This window comes from Pararge aegeria, chromosome 2 (assembly GCF_905163445.1).
Source record: "Pararge aegeria chromosome 2, ilParAegt1.1, whole genome shotgun sequence".
Taxonomy (NCBI): Eukaryota; Metazoa; Arthropoda; class Insecta; order Lepidoptera; family Nymphalidae; genus Pararge; species Pararge aegeria.
In genome coordinates, this window is record NC_053181.1 from 18,436,762 (window position 1) to 18,456,873 (window position 20,112).

The window sequence follows — 20,112 nt, forward strand, 5'->3', positions numbered from 1 at the left end:
TAACCCGTGCCCTGTAGTGGGCCGGCAATGGGTCGATAAAATGATGATGATGATAAGCAGGATTCCTCGTCTACATTCATCTTAAATTCAAAGCTGACGTCGCGCTATTTTTATTTAGTTAAATATATGAGCGTGCGAATCTGATGTGATCAGCGTGATTTGCCATGTGGTGACGGCAGAGCGGTAAAACGCGGATGTTATCATCTACTGCGATCTGCAACCCGTCTGCCCAGCGTGGTGATTATTGGCAAACCATCCCGATGGGAAAGAGTCTGAGACAGCAGTGTACTGTTGATGTAGTTGAACAAGCAGTTTAGGCACCTGAAGTAAGTTGAGAAAGCAACTTGTCTAATAATATCTACCCTAACGTCAAAATTGTCGTTAATAATGCGGTGATAGCCTAGAGGCTTCGGCTTCCCTTTTTCCGAGGGGGTCCTAGTTCGAGACCCGGCACGCACCTTTATATATTCCTATACAGCAGCAGCTAGCTAACCAAAGCTATTGACCAAACAGCGGTTAGGACTTCGACTTCACGTTCGGGAGGGCCGAGTTCGAATCCCAGCACGCAACTCCAACTTTTCTATGTTATGTACGTTTTAAACTATAAAATATCACTCGCTTTAAGCGTGAAGGAAAACATCGTGAATGCTTGAGAGTTTTCCATAAAGTTCTCGAGGGCGTGTGAAGTCTACGAATCCGAACTTGGCCAGCGCGTTGGACTTCGGCATAAACATTTATCATTCTGGGAGGAGACCAGTGCCCTGTAGGGACCCAGCAATAGGTTGATGATGAATAAAACACGTATTTCACCCTTTGCAGACGCAAACTCATTCCACCAGACGTCGAAGTGGATCGACGACGTACGCACGGAGCGTGGCTCCGACGTCATCATAATGCTGGTGGGCAACAAGACCGACCTGTCGGACAAGCGGCAGGTCTCCACCGAGGACGGCGACCGCAAGGCCAAGGAGCTTAATGTCATGTTCATAGAGACTAGCGCCAAGGCTGGTTATAATGTTAAACAGGTATTTATTATTACGAGATTATTGCCCTCCAGTCTTTTCGAATAAACGCGGAATAGCGTATGAATAGTTATTCAACTGAAGAGCACCTTTCAAATGTCATAGCGTGGCAGAACACAAAATTGACTATTCCGTCTTTATGAATAAAATATAATTCATGTAGTATAAACTTCTGAACTGACAAGATTTTAACCTGCATCTTTGACAACTCCGGCCTGGGCGCCATCAACGTCATCATAATCTTTGTAAAATAACAGTTTAAAAAAACTTTTCTACTAGTCAAGCCTTTTTATTTGATACTCATTCTGAGGGAGTTGTGAAAAAAGAATCGCATTTTCTGGTGGCGGCCATCTTGGACTTGAAATTATTTCAGGAGTTTGATGATTAAAAGCTAGTTTATTGTAAAATTAATTTTCGACTGCAAAAAAGGTACTCAATTAAACCAGTATCTACTTATGTATACGTTACACGATGACACTGAAAATTATTAAATGATTTTGATGATTCTTTTATGGATTTCGTTGGTCTTACTTCACAGGACTTCACTTCCATTTAAATTTCATAGAAACTGATAAAGTGCTTATTGAAATAATCAACCATATCAAAAAATATGGTGATATCGTTTTTGTTTGTAGGTCCGTTCATTTTTAACTGCTACGTTCGTAGAGTGGTTATCATTTTTAACACCGGGGCCAAAAATTTTTTGTTATTGTTTCCTACCGAGATGTTGGGAATTGGCAGTTTCCGCGGTTATTATTTTGTTCCGATTGTTGTTGTTGATTAAAAGTTATTCAAGCCCACCAACCCACATTGGAGCACTATGATGCTCCATGCTCAAGAAATGGTCAATGGTCTGTCTCTGCTATGCAAGTGGCGGGCTTGTGCCCAGTACATTAAAAGGATGCGGATATAATGATGATATACGAATTGAATACCATACAATGAAGTCTGATTTATATTCTTTCCAAATCCTAATATGTATTTACCATTTATTCAATAGTGCACTAATATTTTCAGTTATTCCGGCGGGTAGCGGCTGCCCTGCCAGGCATGGACTCAGCGGAAAGCAAGCCTCCAGAAGACAGTATCCTTTTTATAAAATTCAAAAAAATAACTTTTATGACACTATATCATTATACATCTCACGCGGCGATACACACTTGAGGATTCAACCGATAATACAATTCCTTCGTTGTATGCGAATGAAATAGTAAAATTATATTCTTAAAATAAAATATACACTTTGATAGGACATTAATGAATAAAAAACTAATACAAAGGGATTCGGCAAAGAGCATTTTCGGTACTTTTGTTAACTCCTACGTTCAAATGTATTTATTTATATGTTTTATGCTAAAACTAAGAAAACATGTCTATTTTAAAGTACGCAGAAGGTATGTTATGCTTACCTGACATAAAGTGGGGTAATGGCAAGAAAAACATGATATTATATATATATGTATATATATTGTTTTAGTTCGTTGTGAATAAGAAACATGATCGGAAACAATTTTTACGATTCGATACATGTAAAATAATATCCAATACAAAGGACTATTTTATTAAAATTTATAAAATTGCTTTAAAAACATTTTTTTTTTCTCTCAAAAAAGTGATTTTACCGACACGATATAGCTTGATATATGCGTGTAAATAAAAAAAATCTTTTTTATTTTTGAAAACATATATATTATAATGGGTAATGATGTTATTAAAATACTGTTGTATGGGATGAATTCTCAAAGATACACGCACAAAAACACATTATAATTTAAGTATTGGTTTTAATATTTGGTATTAATATGTATATGGTGTTTTTGTTTATTAACTAGTACTGGTAGTGCTAGCGAAGTGGTGAATTGGAGTTATAGTGTTTTTGATATCATCGGCCGTCGATAATATATAAAGAAAATGTATGCATATTTCGTTTAAGCTGATGATTTACGTGTTGATGTACGATATGTTCGTACGAATGGGATCTACTGTCACATTTTTTATGATTTCCCCGTTCGGCATCGATATTGTTATTGACGGCACTCTTGGGTATTTTGGAATATCAAGCTATTTGTTTGAAATTAGATACGATGCGAGTTTATATTTTACGTGCCAAATACTAAGTTCTGAATGGAATTAATACAGAGGCCAACCCTTTTTTAACTATTAAAAAAATAGCAGTTTGACTCTTGCGAAAACTGACCTTCACTTACCCAGTCATTAGTTTGATTTTTTTAACACACTCTGCGTTTCCGTTGTCAACATGCATTCATAATAATAATATAAATAACTTTATTGCCATGCTAAATTGTTCTGTAAGATATAGTTACAAAAACAAGTATTAGGTAACATAACATTATGGCAATTGGACGCAAACCTGTAATGGTTTTTAAGTTTGCTCCGGCATCCAACTGAACTTACAACCGCGCCGCCTGTTGCGCTTATTGCAGAAGTCGTATAATCCTACTTTATAAATATAAAGTACGTTATACGACTACTGCTAATAGAAAATATTGTTCTACTAGCAGAGGTGACTTTCACTGATTGCATACGAATCGTTATGAAATACTGTCAGTTGACATTTCGTAAGATGGTCGATTGTGTTACTTTTTAATTTGATAATTTTACGTATGCGTATTTTCGTTCACAAATTCTTTATGCGACTGAAGGTAAAAAAATAAAATAAAAATGCTCTCTAAAATCCACTGCAATTACAAAAAAAAATGGCATTGAAAAACTTCAAAAATATCCGTTCGCTTTACGTTTGCGTACATTTTATGCGTTTCACACGCACGAATTTTTTGACGGCCCTCCGTACAGTGACGTCATCGGGTTTAACATGTGTGGGTGGTGGTTACTAACGGGCTAACGTGTGTGTAAGTAAAGTTAATATTACTAATGTATACGTGTCGATGTCGCCTGCTTAGTTTCTTTGCACTCATCTCTCTATTTAGCTTTACCTTACATAGACGATCATTTGTAGTTTCAATTTGATATAGAATTATTAGCAAAGATAACTTTCAAAGATTTTTGGTACAACATAGTTTTGGAGGTTTTTTTTTATATTCCAGTACATTTTAGTTATTGACTGCAACCTCTCCTGATGCTAAGTTATTACGCAGGCTTAAGATGATAACGGGCCGTTAGGGGTATGACAGTTATAATATGCATAACTAATCACGTACCTACTTGAAGAAAGAAGATTTGTGTAACTCGAATCAATACTAAAGTGAAATGTGATTTACTAGCAGATTGATTTTCAATCATTTTAATACATCCAACCATTTTTGTCTGGTGTGTGGCTTTAGTTAACACTCTAGCAACAAAGCGTTCCGGTACGATGCCGCGTAGAAACCGATTAGGGATAAGCAGTGGCGTGCATAGAGGGTATGCACAGGGTACGCAGATGGTACAAAATGAAGAAAATCTCCAGTAAGAGTTATAAATACTTAGGGTAGAATTGGTAGAGGGTAGAATTTTAATAACTCTTATACTGCCTATCCTTAAGTTTTTCATAACTCGTACTGGAGATTTTCTTCATTTTATAACATCTGCATACCCTGTGCATACCCTCTATGCACGCGACTGGCCGGATAAGGCTTAAATATAACTGGCATATTCCCTAACAGGTCAGCCCGCTACCATCTTAAACCGCATCAGGTGAGATTTCAGTCAAGGGCTAACTTGTAGTGAAATAAAAATTAAAAGTCTCTCAATACAGTTTAGCATACAGATTGTATGTGTATAAACGTATTAGTGCCATAAACATATATTTAAACTAATATTTTCATATTGCATGAGGGTCATAAAAGTACTTTAATAGGTAGTTAAAATTCTACGTTTGGGGGGGAAGAAGAACTCTGGCATGGAACTAAAGGATTTTACGTAATTTTTGGCATGGAAATACTTATCATTGGAAAACAAGGGAACCGAAAACACGTGTAATTAAAACTTAACTTAATACATCTACAATTTTCATTACAAAATATTTACAATACAATATTATATTGTACTTCTATTATACTGCATGTTCTAATTTCTTAGAATTTATTTTGAAACTATGATAATTCAGTCAAGGAAATTTTGTTTGGCCTCAATTTCTTATATATATCTTGTCTTTACTAAATTTCTGTACATATTATTCAGTTAGATACTTTTTGCTTGTACGTTAACATGGCTTTTTATTACTAAGAATATAGTTTAATATGGTTTTCAATAAGTTTTGGTGGATGGGTTTATTTTATTATCTTTTCTTAACTGTACTTTATACTTCCTTAACAAAGTAGTTAAATTGTTAGTCATCTTTAATTTATTGAAGTTACAAATAAAAATTTACTAAAGTATGACATTTTTTTGATTCAAGTTTTAGAAATATCAACAAAGCGATTCTTTCGAGTGGTCAATTGCTCTGGCTATAATCTTAAACTGCTTCTCCCCCAGGGATATGCGAGGAACGTATAAATGGGATTGTTTCATTTTCAAAGCTTAGATCATCTTAGCTCGGTGTCCTTAATGTGAAATTTACAGGCTCAAAATCTAAGTCGTTTTCTAGTGTCAATTGACTATGACGTCAGATAAAAAATGTTCCTCATGTCTAGCGAAATTCTTTAAGTGTTTCGTTTAGCTTTTAATTAAGACTCTTTAAGTGTTTCGTTTAGCTTTTAATTAAGATTAGGGGTCCTATTACTTAAGATGTTAAAGTCATTGGATATTCGGAAACAACTTTGATTGCAAAAATTGTGAAAAGAGAGGCTTAATTGCTAAAACTTTCCAGTTCACGGCCATGGTGAGCAAATTTCTAAGCGAAATTTTTAAGAAATAATGTTTTTTCTTTTAAGTTAATACATTATGGCACACATTACAATTTGCAAGACTTTATGTGCCAATTAGGTTACATTAGGTGCCACCCAGCGCTTCCACTATATATACCATAAATAACAGTGGCGTCGAAATAACACTTGTCAGGTGTGGCACAACCTAGTAAAAGGTCAGCGTTGTGCTACAAACAACCTAAGTTGGCTTCAAAAATGCCATATCGAAACGTAATTTGGTGCAAAGTAGATAAAAGTATTCCAATAGTTATGAAAATGAATGGACCATTAGTACGAAATCAAACTTCTAATACATGAGGACCATTTTTATCTGACGTCATAGTCAATGAATACTAGAAAACGACTAAGATTTTGAGCTTTTTAATTTCATATATACAGACATATCCCGTAATGCGTATCCTCGTAAACCCCTTGTGTAAAGGCAGCTATCGAAATATTCAATGTCTTAGACGCTATGTTGATACCATGTAATCTAGCCATAGACCCCGTAGTACTTTTGTTTTTATTTTCCTTAATACTATATGTTCAGTGCACGAGGTGATACTGCGGCAAGCGCCCGGGGACAGCAAGGAGCCTGACGCCGGCTGCGCCTGTTAATGGAGCGCCGTTGTCGCAGCACAGCTCAAGAGGCACTCCCCACCCGCCACGCTATCGGTGTAAGCTGTCTGTAAAGCATAGTTTAGCCAAAGATTCCAATCGAAGATATGCGATATGCATTGACACGTTTCGTAGTTATATGTGTATACAGTGTGATAAGTATGTCACATATACACATATAACTTGCCATATTAGTCACATATGACATACTTGACCGAGATTATTATTATTTCGGAAGCTGATACCCACCTTAAAGGTTGCAATAGCGTCATCGGGTAATTAGGGTGAGCGCGAAAGCCCCAAGGCTCGGCGACATCGGGGGAAGGGGGGACCCCGACATAAGGGTGCCCCCTGAGTAATGACATCACAACTTTTAGTGTGGATGCATATTTCGTCTGTGAGTGTGTGTTAAGGCGAGGGTATGTCTACGATTTAAATCTTTGAGTTTAGCGACTCGGGCTGAAAGAAAAAGATAGATAATTTCGTCACAAGACAGGTTTTGATTACAGGATTACAGGGAAAGTCAACGCAGATAATTAGGGTCGTTATTATTAAGATACTGATAGACTTAACCCTACAATGTGCTATCCAAAAGTTAACCATCTTCAAGATGTTTTTGAAAGATTTTTTTTTTTGTGCCAGAATCGTCTATCTTTTGCTTTAGTCTATAGCTAAAGCTGTGCTAATAGTATGTATATATTATCGAATGACGCATTTCTGAGACTGCCGTAGCTCGATAATGTGGCCGTACTACAGTTATCTACAATATTGGTTACTTTAAGCTGCTCATGTTTGGAATACGTATCCAATATCCATTGCCAATCGCCGAATTTAGTATATCGAATTTCTCAACGAACAATCTACAGAAACATTGTTTGCTCAAAGTAACCGACCTTGTTAATTTTTATAATGTCATCTTTGCTCTGAATGAATGATGAATGTAATTCTTTTCAGGCAGCTTTATTGCTTAATTATTATGGAGCTAGAACGCAGTATTTATAAATGATCTCTTTTTAAAATTGGCTTTTCAAATTAAATAGCAAGTCACTTAGAAGCGGTGATAGCGCATTGGGTAGGAGCGACTTCACTTTTGGGGGGACGAGTTAGAATCCCAGCTCGCACCTATAACTTTTCTAAGTTAAGTGCCTTTTAAGTAATTAAAAATATCACTTGCTTCAACGGTTAAGGAAAACATCGTGAGGAAATCTGCATGCCTGTGAGTTCTACATAATGTTCTCAAAGGTGTGTGGAGTCCACCAATAGGCACTGGGCCAAGTTGGTGGACTACGGCCTTAACCCCTTCTTAATGTAGGAGGAGGCCCGTGCTCTGTCATGGGCCGGTAATGGGTGGATGTGATGATTCCAAATCGGTTCATTGTGGTTCTAACCGAATCATACCGATTTTGCCGTCTTATCGATAAATAGAACTGTTGTATATGTCAATTTATAAATAATTGATATAACGTATGGATATTGGGCTAAGCCCTTACAGGATCGTCGGCATTGCTCATTAAAGCATATCTTATACCCAAAATATAAGAACCATATTGGGCTTAAGCCAGAAAAAATAAAGCCTAAATAGTCGCTCCTCAGTCGCTTAATAGTCGACGGTAGAACAAAGTTAATTAGCAAAAAATAAATTGATAAAATTATCATCCATTCAGAGCGATAACATGAACTGACGTAACATTGCTGTGCTTTTGTGTGTTAGCATTTAAAGTGATATTAGATTTTAATGTACGTTCAGCAGTTCCCCAGATACGATTTGCACAATTGCTACTTTAAGCTGATCGCACATCTGTCAGCACACGCCTTGCGCATCTCCGGCAAGTGAATGATGAAGTTCATGTGCGATTGGCTACAGTTAACCCAGCCTAGCTGTAGAGAAAACATTAGTAACAAATTTAAAAGAATATTACTTGTTGTTCGTCGATATTTCGACGCAGTCCTTAATATTTTTAACAAGACCACGTACGAAGCGGTTAGCTCAATCAACTCTTATACGCACCAAAGTTCTGGAATGTACTTTCAGCTTCAGTTCTTCCTACAAATATCTTCCTATAATACCACTTATCTTATAGTCAAAGTGAAAGTCAAAAATATCTTTATTCAAGTAGGTGGCACTTTTGATTGTGTTCCACTTTTAACTAATAACTTACCATCAGGTGTCAAGCGCTAATCTATATACTTTTAAAAGATGGTCAAGAAGGGACTACGGAGTACAATGACCCACTTCTCTTTAAATACTCCTTAATTATTGACCTCTGTGTGTACGAACTGGCAAAAGGACGTTGGTTAGTAGAGCTTACAACTCGACTAAACATGTTATGTTATGTGACTTGCATTTCTAATACAATTCCCAATAAGCCCTCTCAATTTTTACCAGCCTTTGGGTCTTTTAAAAGGTATATTTTGGTACTTATGATATCGACTGGCAAACTTTCTAACCTATTTGAACTACCGGATAACTGGCTTGCTTTACCAACTTGCGAGCGACACAAAATTGAAAATGCTTTCTTACTCTACAGCTCGACTGGGTGATCTACGAGAGTTTATTGGGTTCTGAAAAGTTTTCAGGTGACAATAGAAGTCTATTGTCACCTGAAAACATGATAGGGTTAGTGTAGTGCAGTATGTCTGAACTATTGTAAACACAAAAGCACGAATTCACGGGATGTCTTTTTGCTTGTGTGTCGTAGCGGATTCGTTGTAACGATAAAAGACTGCAGTTTTGAACTTGACGTTCAGACTGCAGGTAAATGTTAGAGTTTCCGCTAAAAACACTGTCTTTTAAAATTTGAATCACAGATTTGCAGCAAAGCCCAACCGTATATTTTAACAAGCAAGAAAAGCATTTGCAAATAATGGATAGTTATCCGAACTTTTCTTTTTCTCAAATGACCTCCCTTTCTAAGGCATTTTTGTTTCGTCTAGAACTGAAACTTATTATGAACATTCCTCTGATTAAAAATGAAGGTAAAAAAATTACCACATTAAGAACGTGACTTTTCGTGACGTTCTTAATACGCGTGAACAGCATTGAGAACCGGAGAAAATGTTTCAAAAATATTTAAACAAACTGACGTTATTCTGTGCGAAGGGAAAGGTCAGAAATACCAACTGTCTCTCAACAGGTTATTTACGTGCATTAGCCCGGCTAGTTGGCCTAGAGATAGTGTTTTTGGTGGAAATCTAAAAATATGTGATGCAGAAATTTTTGTCCTGAAATTTATGTTGGTATTAATAATTTTTTTATTAATGTTCCTTTTTGTAAATTTTATTGAAGTGACATACATGTGCTAACAACTCGGCCATTCTTATGACCTCAAGTTGATTAAGAACTTCATTGCTGCAGGCAATTGTTTTAGTTCAGGATTTGTTTGCCACCAAACTGGTACCCATTGTAAGATTAATAAATTAGTGAAGGAGTATACAATCACAACAAGTCGAGTGCAGGGCTCTTAGTGCATGTTATGACGTAAACAAACGTCACATCGCCGAAAGTCCGTTATCCACAAAACATTTCGCCGGGTCCGGCGCGTTAGGTCCGGTATCCACCAAAATAGAATCCGGTAGAGAATGGTAAAGCACAGAAGATCACAGCAGTGTGGGTTTTTTAAAACACTCAGTTTGACAGTGAAATAAACTGTTATATGTCTTACGCCTCATTCACGCCATAATTTAGAATTAAAAATTCAAAAAATTCTTATTTATGAAGACCTTTTCTTATGGAGCGTTCATCCATATATGTTTTTATTATAGCATTATAGACTTAGCCAGATGTTGATAATCGATCTAATCCAAAGCTTTAGATCGCAGATTAAATTTAGTCATGCTATCGTTAGCCTTCTATTCCCTGTTGCTGGAATAGGATTACTTAATTCCATATGCAATCTTAATTTCGGGCCTTAGACAACTCCTCTCCGCGTGGGAAATGCTAATAACTTTATCCTTTTGGTTATTTTCGGATATAATTTTTTTTTGTTTTCACTTTGGTTGTCACCGGACCTTGTTATATGGACGAACAAACGTTATAGCTAAACATTTTCACACAAATTGTTAAATTAACGTTACGTTCAAAAGATTAATAAATCTGGCGATGCGTTTGTTAACTTGATAACATGTACTATGGGCACTGTTGTGAGTATGTATGCGCCAAGCGTGTAGGAATTAGCGATTTTTTGAGCTGCTCTCAAGGTCATCGCAGAAAGCCAGTACCACCCTAGCGAACATCTTGTGTAGTAATTTAGCAACATCGAAAACTCGTGAAGTCACGAAAATTGATTTAAATCGAGGATTATTTTATAACTTGGTTAGAAATGCTTTAACAACGTTTCATGTTTTTAGGCATACAGCACTCGATATTTGATTTGAATGGCTAAATTTCACACGGTGTGCTAAGGAGATACTGTTCGAGTAGGTGACCTTGAAGGTGTATATAGCACGTGACTGCGGACACCTCTCTTGTATTACATATTTATTTTATATTATTGGTGTACCAGTGATGTACAAAAAAGTTACAGATTATAAAAAAGCTAACTTAACACAATGAATGAGGAACCTATTTTCAGAACAATTTTTAATAGCGTCGCAAGTTAATTTTAATCTGTTATTATCTGAAAATGAAATTCACATAGCGATTAATGAGCAGTTCCATTGCGTGAGCGTTGACCGGGTTCATTAACCGCAGATGCACGATATGGTGCACAGATATGAGTTAAATTTAAGATTTGCACATTTGCACAAAACCGCTCTTTATTCGGTATAAAGAGCGCAAATCTATTGGCTAACCAAATCTAAATAATGAAATCGGGATCAATCGAAATAAAAAGCAAATGATGATGATATTATATGTATTTAGCTCAAGTATATGTACTTAAGTAAGTACATTTTAAAGGATTGGCTTGTATCTTCTAGCTATGAGAGAGGTGACGCGGTCTATGTACATTAGTATTATTTATTTACTTTAGTGCTTAAGAAAATCTTATGATTCTTTATAATATAGTAACATTTTATTTTATTTTATTATATAGCTTATATTATATTTAATCAGGTTTATATAAAACGACATTTTACATTGAATTTTGTAATAATCGAAAATTTCCATTCCAGCTTTCTTAATAATTTGTATAATATATTAAAATTAATAATATAATATTAACTGTTAATGAAAATAATTAATCAGCATATTGAAATACGAGCAATAATTTTTTATTCACTAGTTGTTGCCTTATATTAATAGGTTCCAAATATATTTCTACATTTTATAAAATAATATATTGTTTAGGAATTATGATTTATAAGTGAGATTTTATATATTGTAATTTTCGAGATTTTTTTTTTTACGTATGATTAGATTTACTTAACCATTTTTATTACAACTATATTGTTAGACGTGCAGCAATGCATCGATCGATTGTTTTTTACATTATGTCACGTCACTTTTATACGGTACCATCACACATGCAGCATTCCAACACATTCTCGCGACCACAGGCGGGTTGATTCAAATCAAATCTCAGTATATCGTTTGTACCAACAACGTCTCTTCAGGTTTTGGGGAATCTGAAGACAAAATACCTCTAGCCTCAGATTTCTAATCTGTGCAATAATTAACGGCGTATTCCATACTTATTTTATCCATGGTTTTTACAGAAATAAATCAGATACTGCCCTAACATCACATGCAAAAGTAAAATGAAGTGACTCGTGACAGTTTATTAGGTACGCGTCGCGTAGCGTAGGTACTATGCACGTGTCGGTCTATTATTTTCAATATTTGTATGGAAAAATAAATATGCATTTACATGATTTCTTATGAATAATGCACCCTTTTACAGTATTTCGTAATTTCGTTACAAGTTATATAACAATATTGAAAAGGCCATATCACCAAGCGATGCATTACGCACTAAGAATTGTACTTGTTGAATTATATTGTCTTATTGGGAGGTTTCCGCCGTGGCTGGTAACCACCCTTCCGGCAATGACCGCCAAGCGATTTATCGTTCCGGTACGATGTCGATAGGGGTAAGTTTTGACTATAACTGCAATAACCCCTTAAAGGTTAGCTCGCTGCAATCTTAGACTGTGTCATCTCTTACCATCTGGGCTAACTTAGAGGGGGGGGAAAAAATATCGATGCAATGCTGCTAGTTCACAATCATCCGTATGATTAAATTACGCAAAACGTTGACGCTATTTTTATTTTTTAACATAAAATGGTATCAACGAATTCCTTGCTGATGAGTTGACTTGAAGTCGAGTGAAGCAATGCGTCAAGCTTAGTGTAACGTAGTGACTATAGAACTAGACATTGTGTCGTCGATTTGTTTGTAAATACCCGTATCTCACGCTGATATTTTGAATAAAAGTCTTAAAACACTATCTCTTGCAGTTTTTCTTATTCTCTCAACGTCTACTTTTCTTCGTTTATTTCACAGTTAACAATCAATTATAGTTTAAATCATTTTATTATGCACAATAATCTTTTTATCGTTGAACATCGACAGTATCTTTAACCTACAGTAAATCTAAGCAAAATTCAAAAGAATTGAAGTTTACTACAAAACTGTAATAAAGCAGCTGATCGAATAAAGTACATATTCGAATATTCTTTTCTGCTGCATGAAAAATGCAGCAGAAAAGAATAATGCATGAAAAATTAAATTCGCCCATAGGCAAAAATCATAGTCGACAGTGGCGTGCACAGGGTTTTTGACCAGGGTATGCATAAAGCAGGTACATGTCATAAAATGTGACAATTCCCCTCTAATACGAGTTATATAAAATAATTTGGGTATGCAGTGCTTTTATGCATGTATGAAGTGCACGTCACTGATAGTCGAAGGTTAATTTTCAACCTGAGTGCGCTGCTAACTTTGTCAATAACCAAGGCTGACCACCGGAGCTTAATGATCTGGTCCCGGCTGGACTCGTCAGACTCGAGGTTTGACCTGAAGCCTGAGTGTAAGTTTTAAAGTAAATAAATGTCGGTAGGCGTAAATTGTAAGGACAACAAAAGGTCAAGGCAAGGTCAAACCAAGTAGCCCAAACTTCTGCAATTTTCGGACACGGGTGAATTGAGTTGGTTTGGCATTTCCTTTATTTATTAAAAATAATTTAATGTATGTAGAAAAAAAAATATTCCAATATCCTTAACTCCATCGCCATTAGCTGTGGACCTGCAGACCCAGTCGCCCATGGGCTCGGAGCAGGAGGGCAACGAGAGCGGCTGTGTGTGCTGAACCCGTGCCACCTATACCTCCCCGCCCCCGCACCGCTTCACGGAGCCACGCCCTCCAGGAGGAACAATGACACAATTGGTACCACGCGTCGTTAAGAAACTTTAGTTTATTTATATGGTTAATCCCTTTTTATTATATTCCATCGAGCTTAACGTTGGCTTCAAAAGCCTGCTCCTAAAATCGTGAAAGATCTCAGGGTTCATTCAATATAACTCCACTTTGTGATTGTGACGTCAAACTAGGCAGCTCCTATACTCGTAGGTACGATTTCAAAGTCATAGAGAATGAGAGTAGATTATGTACATTATTTGTTATATTCTTTCTATTTATTTTAATGCAAAGGCATACACCTGTGCGTATCCTGCGTGCGACCTATCACACTACAGACATATTTGAGTGATTGCTTGCACGCAGAACGCGGACGCCACCGTGGAAACCAGCTTGACGCCTTAATGCGTACAGTACGATTCAAACGTAATTGCGCCCCTGAAATTTGCTCACCACATACATTTTGGGTGTCCGGTGTAGCGGGGAGGGTAACAGCGCACGTCTGCTAACTTCACGCAGACGCATTTAAGTTTGAATTGTACAGTACATAGTCGCTAAGTATATTTATTATAATATCAAGATGTTCATGTTTAAAATGATGTCGCAAAGATGGCTGCGCTCGTTGATCCGCTATTAGATCGGTTATGTATTGTAACGTGCTAGGGTTCAATAATTTGTAATAAGAACACCTGATGACTCTGGTAAGAATTTAATCTACTATGCAGAACAAAGTTCCAGAACACACTTTCAATCGCAGGTAAATCGTTATCAAGAATGGTACTAGGTATATTTCAAGTATCATATCGATGTTACTTCACTTAGATAAAGACAAAAGGAACGATCTAGAAAGTCTAGAATATCTAGAAAGATCTAGAAGCCTTTCGAAGTTCGCTTATACTCGGAATCACATTGTTGCATCGTAAGTACTTTTCACGTTACCTAAGTATCTACTATCATTATTATGGATTATGAACAACGTTCCTAGTATTAAGGGTCTATGTAACATTATTACCAACACAATTTCTTAAGGGAAAAACAAGCGCAGATGTCAAATTTTGTCCTGCGGTGTCTTACATTTCGCGTACGACCAATCACAAGACGCGCCGGTCTTGAGTAAGTGATGTGATTGGTCGCATGCAAGTTGACCGCCTCCTGTCAGTTGCCGCATTTGCTCGCAGTGTAAACGTGCATTTTCATTGATCCTCAGAAAACAACATCGGTACGGGAGATATCTAAAAAGCATGCCGTAAAGCAAGAAATATTGCCAATGATCCGAATACGCCTAATAATATAACCTGTGTGCGGGGAGCCTTAGGCATTAGGGAACCTTTTTCATTTGTTGGGAGGGACGCGTTTGGAAGTTAATATGAATTATCGACTTGTTATATTTACTCTCTCCTCCTAGAATTAACCGCATGCGGGATATGGAATTGCGCTAAAGTGATATTAGGCAATGATTTTGTACGCATGCAGATACTTAGAGCCCCTATTATAAGTTAAATTGTTTTTGGTATTGTTTTTATTTATGGTATGCCAGGCAAGCAGTGATAAAATTTAAGTAAGTAAATAAAGTTTTTACACAACATACCATGAAGTCTGCCATGGCTAAACCTAGTGATTTCACAGCACATTTAAATCAATTTCATTTAGCTGCGATGATGCCGTTTGCTCTCTGTAAAACTTCCGCCGAATGCCATGCACTGAAAATTCGAGCGCCCCAGCATGCCTTGAACCTTAGAACCAGCGAGGATGCTAATCTTAGCTGAGAATTAGGTAGGTAATAGCCTAAAAGATATTTCTTATTTATCATAAATGCCAATAGAGTGCCAACAGCCTTTTAGAGTATGGAATATAATTAAATAATAGGTATGTAAATGTATTATACAATAAGCATAATCGACGGAAATGCTAGTTCACTTATTAGATAAATCAATAGCACTCATCCTCAAGTTAAGTTTTGAATAAGATACATAATCTAGGCTTAGCTAATTGATTAAAAATAACCTATTTTATTATTCGTCTTCAAATGAATACCCCAGCATAGCATCCTCGGTCAGCTCTCGCACGTTTTCATTGGTTGATAGAAAACGCATTCGGTTTGTGAGGATTTCAAAAAGGCATGCCATAAGACGAACGTTTGGCAAGTGATTTTCATTGGTAGTTAAGTAACGAATATGGGATGGAGAATGTTTCTAAGAGGTATTCCGATGATTTGAAATTTTAACTGGTAAAGACACTGCCTGGCATGCTGTGTATAGACGACCTTATTTCATTGGTCGTTAGCGTTGCGGGGAGTCCCCGCTCGATGTTTATTAACGGAGTTATGGAACGATTGAACTACAGTTAACACGCGTTATTGCGTTCCGCTGATGATACCTAACACTAACTTAATTTTAGAGATTTAATCTTCTTCTATAGTGATTACATTAATATGAAGCACAATTAGTATTTTAACTTGCTAGTTAATATATTTAAGTTTCGTGAGCAGTGACGTAACATGATATGGCGGTGGTTTTAATTATACTATTTCGTCTAAATCGGCCTCACGGGTTTTAAACAAATTGGGCCTTATTAGAATTTTGTTAGCAATGTTTTGTCATGCATACTTAAACTGACAGCATCTTTCAAATGTCAGATTGTGGAAAGCTCTGCGAACTATTCCGAAGTAATGCCACGTTTGTAAATAAATATGGCCCATTATGTTTAAGGCTTTGTCTTATTTATAAGTTTGATCATGTAAGTGACGTCTACCGTTGGAAATAGGTTTTATGCAGGGGTTCCCACACAATCTTGTTTTGTGTGTAGTCTTGCGCTGTGCGTTTTTATCAAGTGAGTGAGTCCCTGACCCCTGTGAGTCTTTAATTATTGTTTTCTTACTTATTTATTTGATAAACCAACAAAGCTTAGTTTTCTATCCTTCAATACTACCATATTGTTACGTCACTGTATTGTAAGTTAGACATAAAACTGAGCCCTGATTCTCTTTTGCTTTCTAATCCCATCAATTAAAACAACAAGTTTGTGATATAAATATTTGACAGTAGGTAAATGAACGAAGTCAAATTTCTATCACAAATGTAAGGGGACGGTTATGTTTTCAATGCCGTGGAAAATCAGGGGGTAAGTAAACAGGTTCGGTACTATAGGACGGTTGGAATTTCATCAAATTTGTAACTTTTAAATAGAAATTATTCATTAAAAATAGAGTTCACTGCCGATGTAGATCAGATTGTTTTTTTATTATACTTATTACACAGACGCAATGAAAGGATAGACGGAAGCGTTTAATTAAATTACTTCACGGTTTTCTGATGAAGAAGAAAGAAAGGTTACCCACCTTTTTGCAGTATATTAATTAACTCTTATGAAAAATGTGATTGTGGAACTTCTTCAGCACCACCCGGCCTAGACAATAGTAATTTGTGATAGAGGTGTACGAATGGGAGTAAAAATGGCGGGGACACTCGACCAACAAAGTAGGGAACGATTTTGAATGGAAGAGATTTAATCAAAACCGTTAACTTATAATAAGTTGACAACTTGGATGATGAATGGATTTGAAAAAAAAAATATTCGCAGATATAGGCCTACACTACACTACACAGGCGAATTATCTGTAAACCCCGCTATAATGCAATTCGTCTTTTGTTTAAGTTTGCCCCATTTTAACGATGCCGTAAGAAAACAGTACGTAAATCCGGGATAAATAGTACTACTATTTATTCCGGATAGTACTACTTTCAGGAAGATGTCTAGAAAAGCTTTTGATGCTACAAGAAGCAAACATTGACTAAAATTTTGATGACATAAAGTCATTCGTTCATGGTGCACTGTTCATTCGATCGTGTTATATTAAGGTTAGTGCTACTACGGTAATGTTTATGTAGCACAGTCTGTTTTCAAAAATAATCCATTCCGCTATTGTCTGGGTTGTATATATTGGTGCCCCACTGCGTTCTATCTTCTGTTTCTCTCTATCTTTTCCTTGAGTCTGTGAGTCTTATTATAGAACCCGTATTTGTTATTCAAATAAGAGGGATTGTGAGAAAAAGTTTTTTATAGTGTTTTATATGCAATAATATAATGTAATAAAATCGAATTGTGGTAAAGTAAGGAATACACGTTCTCATGCAACACGCAATGTGCTTTAGCTTCATCAATAGGAATACGATTGTTTAACGAATATTCGAAATTAGCATAATGTTCCGGATAATAAAAGCATTTATAAATACAAATATGGTTTTTATTGTAATATGTTTGATAATTGTTTTTAAATAAAAAGAAAAATAGGGTTTCTCTCCGATTTAGGACACGGTGGTCAATGTCCAGAGAAATTTTCCAACTACGCGGAAGATATGCAAACACAGTTACATAGTCTATTCCTCACTCACTCTCACTCACTCGCAAAGTCTGATGGCGGAGAAGACACGACCAGAGAGAGATAAGAGACGGGGGTGAAGCTCTAATACTACTCATGTAAATACGAAAATTAATAAAAAACCATTTTATTAACTGCAAGTAAATTTATTTCGTAATATGTTTATACAGCATGTTCCTGAATACAATTAACAAGTGAGAATGTAGAGGATTTAGAATTAGTAGTGATTTATCAAGAATGTTAGTATTACATAGTAATCTACATTTAGGTATTTCAATGAGGTTTGTACTTAAAATATCTTATCCTAAATTATTCTGGAAGACTAAGGCGCCCTCTCCACTAGCAGGTGTATCGTGACATGTATTCCACTACGGTATTAGTAAAAAATGTATCAGTAAATCTGACACTGGCTGTGTAAAGATATGTGACTCAAAAGTAGGTAAATTGGACTCAAAATGCCTTCTATTTATAACTAATTGGTTGTCAGTTTGTATTTTTTAAATATACCTACTACTTTGTATCTAAAATTGTTAAAGTCAGTAAAAAATTGCAAAAAAACAAGGGGTATTCCCACTACACTCAGTGGCGTGCATAGAGGGTATGCACAGGACATGCAGATGATATAAGATCCCCACTACGAGTGAAGGTTAGGCTTTTTATAACTCTTACAATGCCTATCCATAAGTTTTTAATAACTCGTACTGGAGATTTTCTTCATTTTAGATCAGCTGTATACCCTGTGTACCGTCTATGCACGCCACTAACTATACTAGGTAGCCTTCCTTCCAGTACATTCGAAAATTAGTGTGAAACCGTCGCGATAGATTCGCTCATGGAGGTGACACCTTAAATAATAAGTATATAAAGGTAACAGTCTTATTATTATTAAATTAGTTACATATTACAGTTATAGTCCAACAAACCTATCCGTACCTGCTTAGTATATCATTTATACACTCCTAATGGAAGTTTGCTTTCGACTGTCGACACTGGAACCTATTAATTTGTATTAAAGCTCAAGTTTGTATAAAAGCGTGCTAAAATAAAAATTATAGAATTTGCGACTCCAAAACATGTTTTACCATACTCGAAAACGACTTCATGATTGCGAGATTGCCAAAATTGTACCTACATGCATGCGAAATGTCAGCGTCTACAGTCCGTTCAATTGAGCTTTGTCCCCTATAACAGTCCCATGGGACTACAATGGGGGTGCCTAAGTTATAGGAAATGGACTGTAACGGCGCGATTGACGTTACTTCCAATTCCTTACAGTCCATTCTCAGTTATTTTCTAGCTGTAAGGTTAGCGTTATTAATTCATTTATTATTTATTTATTTTATTTAACTAGAACGGACTATGTCTAATTAAAGTAATTAAATTAATTGATTGTAACAATTTATAAAATAGAATTATTTGTTATACTCTACTAATTAAATTATTAATGTTATAATAACTGACAGCGGTAAAATAACTGTGAATAAGCTGTAGTTCTAATTTTAGCATTGATCTATTAGCACTGAGCTGGCTGTCGCTCACACAAATGACAGTTTAAATTTTGTACCCCGTTGAAGCGCTAAATGTGACAAAGGACTAGAACTAATATTATAGAATTTTTAGTAATTCAAATTGAAGTTCCCTGGACTCTTGTATTACAGCTTTACAACTTACATACCCATAAAAAGAACGAAGTGACAGTATCTTGACGTGTGATATACTTACCTAATAAAAATCAGACATTATTGAATTAGAGACAACGGGCCGGATATGTTTGTCGTACGTATACAAACTGCCCAATTACGTGACTTGATAGTAATTGCGTGTATAAGTGTATTTTTCATTACGAATTATCATTATATTTTTACATATTTATTTCGTATTTTTATATGTCTATACTATTGCCCCGATGGAGGTAGGCACGACTCGCGCTATTAAAGAATGGATTTATAAAAGTTGGCAAATTTCGTTCTATCTCGCAAAAGCATCACATTACT

The 20,112-nt window shown here is 36.0% G+C and overlaps 1 protein-coding gene across 2 annotated transcripts in view; it reads left to right on the top strand.

Moving 5' to 3' along the window:
* LOC120634986 (ras-related protein Rab6) overlaps nt 1-17,943 on the top strand; it is a 40,203-nt gene extending 22,260 nt beyond the window's left edge. Inside the window, exons 4-6 of one of the 2 annotated variants that reach the window (XM_039905891.1) lie at nt 820-1,025; nt 2,040-2,106; nt 13,622-17,943. In XM_039905891.1, the coding sequence (XP_039761825.1) occupies nt 820-1,025; nt 2,040-2,106; nt 13,622-13,692 (344 nt within the window). In that variant the 3' untranslated portion in view covers nt 13,693-17,943. Of the gene's footprint in view, nt 1-819; nt 1,026-2,039; nt 2,107-6,377; nt 6,994-13,621 lie in introns of those variants that run through there. The other variant, XM_039905899.1, reaches the window with a different exon arrangement.
* The last annotated feature ends 2,169 nt before the right edge of the window (nt 17,944-20,112 follow it).